This window comes from Ambystoma mexicanum, chromosome 7p (assembly GCF_040938575.1).
Source record: "Ambystoma mexicanum isolate Mex_15411 chromosome 7p, UKY_AmexF1_1, whole genome shotgun sequence".
Taxonomy (NCBI): Eukaryota; Metazoa; Chordata; class Amphibia; order Caudata; family Ambystomatidae; genus Ambystoma; species Ambystoma mexicanum.
The window spans coordinates 235,032,437-235,041,642 of record NC_090939.1 but is presented as its reverse complement, the minus strand read 5'-3'; the positions used below and the strand labels follow the sequence as shown (position 1 = coordinate 235,041,642).

Below are 9,206 nucleotides of genomic sequence, written 5' to 3'. Positions count from 1 at the left end.
GCACTTAACTAATTTCTCCATTAGATAATGCCTAGTCGCTAACATTCAGGGTATACCAATTTGCAGCAATGGGTAGAAGGAATGGCTAACACCTCGGTCATACCTCCCATCGCGCCACCTGGCTCGCTGTACCGGGTGGCCGCCTATCTCCTGCCTGCCACCCGGTACAGCTGTACCCCTCCTCTGTGCTCCTCTATATACCACCCCCAGCTGCGTACCTGTTCTATTCTTTCCTCTGAAAACTGCTCTGTTATCCATCTGTATTGTTGTATACCTCTGTAAAGCACTCTGCTGTTTCTCGAAGCTTGACCTGCACTTAATAAATTCAATAATAATCAAATAGGATCTAGTCAGACTAAAATTGGTATGCATTAAATTTGAAAGGATGTTTTGATTTAAAACATAAGACCTTACAAATCTCATGTAACAGTTACAGTTCTTTTTATTTAATATTTGTCATTTTCTTTTCATAAAACATATTTGGCAGATGTCAACATTTCTTTTACTTAACATCCTGCACACATTAATAGCACAGTTCTTCTTAAAGCAGTTTTTTTACCCCCCACTTTCATTTAAAAAGCCGTCAGTAGTAGAATGCACAATGAAGTAATGGTGACAACACTTTCTGCCTCATCACGAGTTTGGCGGTAACCCTTACATGCGGCGGCAACGCTATTGCTGCTGCCGCGATTTTGCTGATTTTTGGCCCTATGGGGAATGGGGACTTCCCGAATGGGCCCAACTTGGACCTTCCCCTCCCTGTTACACTCTATGCACTTGAACAATCGAAATGCATATGCCTGAAGATCGTCTGTTCTCCCCTTTCTTCTCCCCTTAATTGCACTTGCAAAACTGCAGAATTGTCGTCAGGCCTATTTGCTGTGTCTCAACCGTTACATGCATTTTACGCACTTACTCTGCTTGTGCAGACTATTATCATCGATTTTCCTCTTGTTCCCACCCTCCTTGAGTGCTTTGAACCACTTTCCTGTGTATAGGCGCTATATAAACAAACAATACAATACCTTAAAGTGATTTACAGCCTGTACTCTCCATGCAGTATGCTTCCACAAATCTCCAGTCGGCCACTGCACATTAATAGCAGGCTCTTTGTTTAAGCAATGTGCCGGCGGCCGTGTGATCGCAACGCCATTAATGCGCATCGCGGGTCCGCGCTATCCCTGCAAGCTGCTGCCTGTGGGATAGTCTGTGCTTATATTGCACCGGCATCGCGGTCCTCGCGCGCACTGCTCGCGGCACTGTTTGTGTGATTGCCTGCATTGCAGCGACTGTGTCCAATCGAGATTCACATTACCGGTAACTCGATCCTGCCACTTCATGCATGGTGAAAAGGATCTTATGAAGTTCAGAAAGTAAACATGTTTCCTGCATAGGGGCTCAAAGGCTTAGCCCACAGTCACCTAGCGCGGTGGGGAGATCTGCAGCAACTGAGGCAGTATTTTCAGTGAATACGTATTTTTCAACATGTGTGGGGGTTGGGGGGCGGCTTCGGAGGGCCTGCGATCTGGAGCAGACAGCGGGGTTGATCTGCTTAGGGGTGGATTTCATTTATTTGCTGAGACGTTAACGGGGAACCCGTGGGGAGGGGGTTTGAGCTCCTTCCATTTTTTACAAATCATTTATGTTAAATTAACAGACCGCGTTTTTTGGTGTGGCAAAAATGCATTTTGCTTTTCGTAAGTTGTTTGCATAATGTTTTTTCTGCCAAACTGTCTCATCACACGACATTCCATCTTAAGTGCACACATTTTTTTTAAACGAACATGCTTTACTGTGCGTGAGATGACTATCTGCCACGGTGATTCTGTACACATCTTCGTTTAATTTGACTCAGATGCATCATATCATCATTTTTTTTGCATATTTCACTAGCTATGTGTTTTTTTAATCTTTTAATCACTTTTTATCTTCATGTAATACCAGTTGAGTGATTGGATTGCAAAGTAACAGGCAGCTCTAAAGGCATCTATTGCTTAACCCCCCGTAACAGGAGGCTTGGCTTGTAATGTGTTGCTCCTACCAATTCTACCTGCATCTATTGCATTAAGCCCCCGTAACATGAGGCATATGGTATAGGATGCAGTATATACAACCAACAAAGAACACAATATATCTATTGGAGCATGTTTAGCCAGGGAAAACAATGGCACGGGCCATGTGGTTTGCAATATATGCTCCTGTGCAAACGAGGACTCAGTATTAAGCGCATATTTCAGTATCTGGGCCTCAATGTCAGCCCGAGTCCCTCCCAGCGCAGTCTTTCAAAGCCTCTTGCCCACTTGCCCAACCGGGCTGTTGTGGCTGAGAGCCATCTTAATCACAGCTTTGCCTTGCAGGCTGCAGCCACGCTTGCTTAGAGTGGAAAACAGTGTGAGGCACGTGTGGGGTACAAACATTATAATGGAGAGAAAGAAATACAGCCAGGGGTTAATAGCCACTGGTTTTCACTAGATGGACAGCCAGAGGGAGCTGAAACACTAAATCCGCACTGAAAAGCTACCAATCCTACTTTGTTAGCAAGTGGCTGATGTGGAGACACCTGTGTTAAAGGGCAACAAGGGAATAGTAACATGAAGGAACAGAAGTGAAGGAGCAAAAGCCAATAATGTGAACATTCTAATTGTCAGAAAAATAAAATGCATTTAAAATTAAAACAAATTATTGTAACATGAGATGTGTGTGTTTTCTCTATGTTTATGGTAGTGTACTACGTTTCTCACTTTTGAGAGCCATCCACACCGTTTGTGGCGTGCGCTTGCTTTTTTCCTGATTATTTTGATGGGAGTCAGCTTGTTTCGGGCTTGTTTCGGAAGGAGATGCAGCTTGTTTTTTCCTTCCGACCTGTAAACACTGGACTCCACCACCACCACACCAGCAGCAATGGCGGCGGCCGAGATTCCAGCGTGGGCCAGGGAATCAAAACGCATGAACACCAAAATAAGGTAAGCAAGGGATGGATGCCCTTCTAGGCTTGCTTCATTCAGAGGCATTTCGCTGCGCATGTTTTTGATTAGGACGCATACAATGTTTGATTTACGAGGAAGACGACCTGCCTCCCACGCCCCCTCCCCAAAAACAGCATTGTCTGAAAGGCGCGCGTTGGCTGAAAGCTTGAGTACAACTTCTCAACATCGCAGTGACTGGTGAGAAAAATGTGAATTCCATAAAGCGACACCCTGCACGTGAGCCGCGTTTGTTTTTATGAGGTGGAATGCAAAATTTAGGTGAATGGAGAATGGATACAAACAATAGCCCATCACAATGGGAAAGCGCGTGCAGGCAGCAGTTTCACGCTCGGCAGACATGAAGCTGCTTTACACTTTAAGCTGAAAAGTTTACCAATCTGCATGTAGATCGGGCGGCAAAGAGGCTACTTTCCCAATGTTGCTGGGCCCCTCCAGACCCTGGCAAACCACGTAAAACCACTCTCCAAGGATCACTGTGAAATGCTTTGCGCTACTGTATGTTTTTTAATAAGTTTAAAGGTCTGCTAGGAGTGAAGCACACCTCCTCCAAGTGAAGCCACTGTAAACAGTCTGCGGGGCACACACATTTGTATTGGTATATGCTAGCCAATATGTATACTGCCTTCTCGCCAGTGCTTTTACAGCGCCTGGACCAATTGTGCAAGGGGTGGCGTTTTGGGATTCCGCTGGGAATTTATATGCTGAAAGATTCGGAAGAAAAGAGGTCTGGAAACTTGATAGTTTAAACATTGCTCCCTGGGAATGCTGAATGCATGTTTTAATTTACAGTGTGCACAGAAAGACCTGCAAGACTGCACTAAGTGCATATTACTAGTGCCATTTCACATGCTTTTCACCAGTATGGAAATGGGGTCCTGGAACATTTCATGCACTGTTATAGAGAGCAGATGAGGGTAGTAGTCAGGGCTAAAATAGTCAACTCCCCAGGTCACCCAATAACCGTCGGCCCATGGAGCTTCCATCTACTCACATTTCTCTATGTGCAAATCTGATGATGTGGAAGAGGCCGGGTTTAAAATGTGTTATTGGTGTGGCATAGATGACGTAAGCGGCAGTGCTGCTGAGATTGTCTACTTTGTTGCCGTTCTGATCTTCCTTACAAAATGTACCTCCATCTACTCTAGCAGTAATCTCTGTTCCACCAACCATATGGGTAAAAGATTCACTTGAAGGTGCAGGGATTGTTATCTGCTCTGTTTCTGTATATTGCCCCGCTGCCTGTCCACCTCCCTCCCTTTGACCTGCTGTCTCTTCTGCTGTCTTGCTCTCTCTCCTGGTGGCTCCTTCTGCGACTCCTGCTGTCTCTTCTACTCTCTCTGTCTACCTGTGCATTTCTGTCTCTTCTGTATTGCTCTACCTCTCTTGGTAGCTTACCCTGTAAGTGACGCCTGCTGTCTCTTCTCCTCTCTCTCTCTGATGCCTGCTGTCTCCTCTGCTCTGTCTCTATCTCCCTGTGACCTGCTGTCTTGCTACGTCTCTCCTGGTGGCTCCTCTTCTACTCTCTCTCTCTGTCTTCCTGTGAGTTGCTGTCTCTTCTGTATTGCTCTACCTCTCCTGGTAGCTTACCCTGTGAGTGATGCCTGCTGTCTCATTTTACTTTTCATAAGTTGTATGCATAATGTTTTTTCTGCCAAACTGTCTCATCACACGACATTCCATCTTGAGTGAACAATTTTTTTGTAAACGATCATTATTGTGCGTGAGGTGGCTATCTGCCACAGTGATTGTGTACACGTCTTCGTGTAACTTGACTCGGATGCATCGTTTTTGTGTACATATTTCACCAGCTATGTGTTTTTTGAATCTTTTAATAACGCTTTATCTTCATGTAGTACCAGTTAAGTGATTGGATTGCAAAAGTAACAGGCAGCACTAAATCGTTCAGGAGGTTTGTTTGCATGTATGAAGTAACGAGTGCCCAGATTACAGGATGTCATGTGAGTGCACTGCTTTCCCTATTTTGCCAATCACTGAAGGCTGAAAAGTAGATCCATGCAGGCTTGACATGTGGCCAGCTTTGCACCACACCTGCAGATGAAATGGCCTGCTGTTATCAGTTGAATGGTATCCACTACAGAGTGCAATTTGCTTTCTCACTTTGAGAACATTGAGACATATAATTACTCATTTTGCTATAGCCGGTGAGATAGCTCAGTGAGATAAGCACTGGCTGTAGCGATGTGTGTGATATTGTATGTATATTCGTTTTATATAATGCGCTTAACACATCATTATCATTTGGCCTTGGACATCTACTTGAATTCACAGTGATTTGGTAATATGGGCCTATACACACTGATATTAATGATACATATGGTTAGCCATTCTTGTATGAAATGTATATCATATTATGGTGATAGTGTAACCATAGTTTTTGTAGTGTATTTAGGAACAATGCTATGTGCTGCCACTTCTGTTTTGTCAAGAGGTGAAAGGTCGAGTTTTATCGCTTCCCGTGACACAACAGTGTACAGCATTGTTGGTAGAAAGTTTATTATACACATTGCAATCTCTCTGAAGTTTCAAGGTAGTGGGAAGTGAGTTTGGAGTGTGTGATGTGGGTAGAAAGCCATTTCCTGACTGTTTTCTCATATGCAATACTAGAGATTGATCTTGCTGGTGCGCACATTGTTTCGTAATTGATCTCTTGGGCCCCCCTCTTCTCACCTCTCTCTCTCCCCTGTCACATCTGATGAGGTCTCTAGAGAAGCCCTGGTACCTGCTCACCCTGCCACGCACCCAAAACTGCCTCCGGGCCACCCCTTGCACTGGGATACCATACAGTTGCCCCCCCCTCTTTTTCTTCGTGCACTTATCAGACATACCCTGTCTGCCGCCTTAACCCAGCCCTTGCCAGCTGCCCTGCCACTGTTTGTTGCCTTTATTATTTATTTATTTTCTATAATGTATCTGTTTCTACTCTGCTCCGCACTTCCCACCCCCCGCCCCCCTCCATGCACTTTTCCCCTTTCCCTCTTCCATGCACTTGCGCGTTCTCAATGTCACTGGGCCTAGTAAGATTCTTGTTTTTGTTCCCCCGCACCCCCCTTGCTCAAATAGCATGAATTACTAGTTGCTATTTTTCATAAAGTTTATATCGGCGACTAGTTGATATGAAACATCTGTTTTCAAATTTAGAAAACTAATTTGTGCCTTGCATTGGGTATTTAACATTTGGGTGTCTTTCAGACCACCAATACCGTTCAGTACTTGGGAAGAGAGGAGTTGGAGTTTATTACTGACGACTTGCGTGGCAATGACAGGGGGCACATTTGTGCCTTTTTTGATACTGTAGAACTGGACCACGACGGAAAAGATACGATTATGAAAAAGGATTACTCTGGAACAATTGTATTGTCGGGTGGTAAGTTATTGTGAGTCACTAGTTGATACTATGTCGGCCATCTGAATCTCTCGTAGCTTCTCAAAGTGTATTTCAATAATGCAAGAGGTATTTGTTAAGAATCATATAGGAATGTTTATGATTTGATTTGTGTAGCGCACCACCACCATTATTACAGTCCACGTGCACCAGGACTTAAATGGGGCAGGAATAGCCCATTGTGAACAAAACGCTGAACATGAAGACATGAGCAGTGTCTTGAGGGGGGAGCATGGAATCGTCATTTGGAGATCAGGGACAACGGAAAAGGTTGATCGGCCCCCGATAGACAAAGATGACAATATGGTGGAAAGATTACATTGTAATCTTGGTAATTGTCATTAGAATGTATACTGTATTAAAATGTGTAATATTAATATTTGTGCTATTATTTCAGCGTACTGGGACACAGTGGATTCCCGTCAGCAGGTAGCAGTTGTGCACTGCTTGGAACTGGCCCTTCAGTGGATAAAGAGGAGACGGACGGGAGCCACAGAAAAAGTTTTCCCCGATCTAAGTCCCAACCCTGGTCCATCAAAAGCATCAGAGGTAAGTAAGTGCCATTAGAGTTAAACAAAAGTTGGTTTGTGCCCCTATGAAATAAATAAATGTTTTTTTCTCTATCCAAATACCATTGGTTGTAGGCTTCTGTGTGTCTCCACCCAAATCTGAAACATTCCTATGAGGCCATAGGGCTTCTAGACAAATGTCAAAAGGGTGGGAAAAGGTAGCTGAAATACTGTGGCTCATGTTTTCACCGGTTATCGTCCAATACTCATTATATGCCTACATGCAACATGTCCATTACTTAAGACCCGTTATGCTGCCAATGTCATATAGTGGTGTCCTAATTTTTATTTAATTTTTAATTTTTTAGATAGTTATAAAAGCAAGCACATAGTTAAATTCGCAAAAGCAAGCACATAGTTAAATTCCCATAGTTACTTAAATATTCCCATAGGTTCCCATAGGTATACGCGATCGACATTAGTTGGCCTGGGAGCCAAATGTAGCTCCAGGTAGGCATTGCTTGTATGGCTCCTTTACCAATGCACTGTACATGGGGAAACGTGACATTGGTCATTTCTTCACAATATACCAATTATGCAAATAAATGGGAAACAACTACGGAAATGACATGCTTTGATCAGATTGACAGCTTTGAGAAATGTAGTAATTTTTCATTTTTTGTGTACACAGAGAAAAATACCCCTTGTGACAGATGGGACATGCAGGTTTGCAGATGTGTTAGTGAACCCAGTGAAGTTGAGGGAGATTGTGGTAACTGCCAGAAAATCACAGACCGCCAACCCAGCACGTTACCTACAGAATAAGCTGCTGGATCTTTTGTTCACAAAAGAAGAACTGATGGCAGCAAAGGGGAGGTTAACACTGGATCGTCATCGACAGGACGCTATACAAGGTACATAAATGGAATTACTAAAGCACATTAGAGGGAATACAGTAAAAATCGTCTATGCTTTATTTCTCACAGCCATGTGTCAACCAAAAAGTACTTTGCTTGCTATTTTCAAACTTCTTACACATGTTTTTTTGGCATTTCAGAATTTATCCATGTTATGGCTTTCCATTACTCTCTGCAGCCGAGTACAGAAAAGCCCTCCAAAACAAAATTGGGAACTACCGGATTAAGAAGAAGGAGCCAAACCTCGTCTTTTCGACACAAGTGTAGTTCCCAATTCCCTTGCTCTTTGCCCTTGGCATGGATACTTGTATGACTCCCTGGACCGGGATCTAGGTCCCCTCTCACTCACTTGCTCCCTGGGCTGGGTCCCACCGGACTCACTTGCTCCCTGGGCTGGGCCCCACCGGACTCACTTGCTCCCTGGGCTGGGCCCCACCGGACTCACTTGCTCCCTGGGCTGGGCCCCACCGGACTCACTTGCTCCCTGGGCTGGGCCCCACCGGACTCACTTGCTCCCTGGGCTGGGCCCCACCGGACTCACTTGCTCCCTGGGCTGGGCCTCACCGGACTCGCTTGGTCCCTGGGCTGGGCCTCACCTGACTCGCTTGGTCCCTGGGCTGGGCCCCACCGGACTCGCTTGGTCCCTGGGCTGGGCCCCCACCGGACTCGCTTGGTCCCTGGGCTGGGCCCCCACCGGACTCGCTTGGTCCCTGGGCTGGGCCCCCACCGGACTCGCTTGGTCCCTGGGCTGGGCCCCCACCGGACTCGCTTGGTCCCTGGGCTGGGCCCCCACCGGACTCGCTTGGTCCCTGGGCTGGGCCCCCACCGGACTCGCTTGGTCCCTGGGCTGGGCCCCCACCGGACTCGCTTGGTCCCTGGGCTGGGCCCCCACCGGACTCGCTTGGTCCCTGGGCTGGGCCCCCACCGGACTCGTGTGACTTTCTGGACTGGTTCTGGGTCCTCTCACCCATTTTTTAATTGTAAAGCACCCATGTTTTGGATTGCTACAGTCGTGTTTTTGTGCTATGTACACAGTGTCCGATTGAATCTCTGGCTCTTTTTAATAAATATAGTGGTGAAAAAAAATGTTGCTTCTTTTTAAATATAGTTAATATGCCATTACATGGTCTTGACTTTCATGGCCATTTTACCTAAATGACTGACCTAATAAGTCATCACTATAGTTCTAAAAACAATTCAAAATGCAACTCTCTAAAATGGGCAGCAGTTAAGCCACAGTGAGGCTTTTAAAGCCCAATTCAACAAGGTGCACCAAATGTGTTTTTTAAGCGTTTCTTTTCAGGATTATAGTAAACATTATTTTTTGAAACTCCTAAATTTATTTCCGCTCATAAACCAAAACAATGCCTATATTGTTAAAGGATATTTT

At 45.2% G+C, this 9,206-nt stretch overlaps 1 protein-coding gene across 1 annotated transcript; it reads left to right on the top strand.

The window, feature by feature from the left end:
* Positions 1 to 2,744: 2,744 nt before the first annotated feature.
* Positions 2,745 to 8,902, top strand: LOC138525860 (uncharacterized). Its single transcript, XM_069636129.1, has 5 exons — positions 2,745 to 2,963; positions 6,198 to 6,372; positions 6,788 to 6,939; positions 7,591 to 7,813; positions 7,957 to 8,902. Exons 1-5 carry the CDS (start codon positions 2,838 to 2,840, stop codon positions 8,127 to 8,129), a joined length of 849 nt encoding a protein of 282 aa, XP_069492230.1. The 5' UTR covers positions 2,745 to 2,837; the 3' UTR covers positions 8,130 to 8,902.
* Positions 8,903 to 9,206: the final 304 nt, after the last annotated feature.

Excerpts from the sequence above, each read along its gene's own strand:
- LOC138525860 (XM_069636129.1), top strand. The coding sequence starts at position 2,838 with ATGCAGCTTGTTTTTTCCTTCCGACCTGTAAACACTGGACTCCACCAC. Across the intron at positions 2,964-6,197 it reads CGCATGAACACCAAAATAAG|ACCACCAATACCGTTCAGTA; the intron begins GTAAGCAAGGGA and ends GGTGTCTTTCAG. Across the intron at positions 6,373-6,787 it reads AACAATTGTATTGTCGGGTG|CGTACTGGGACACAGTGGAT; the intron begins GTAAGTTATTGT and ends CTATTATTTCAG.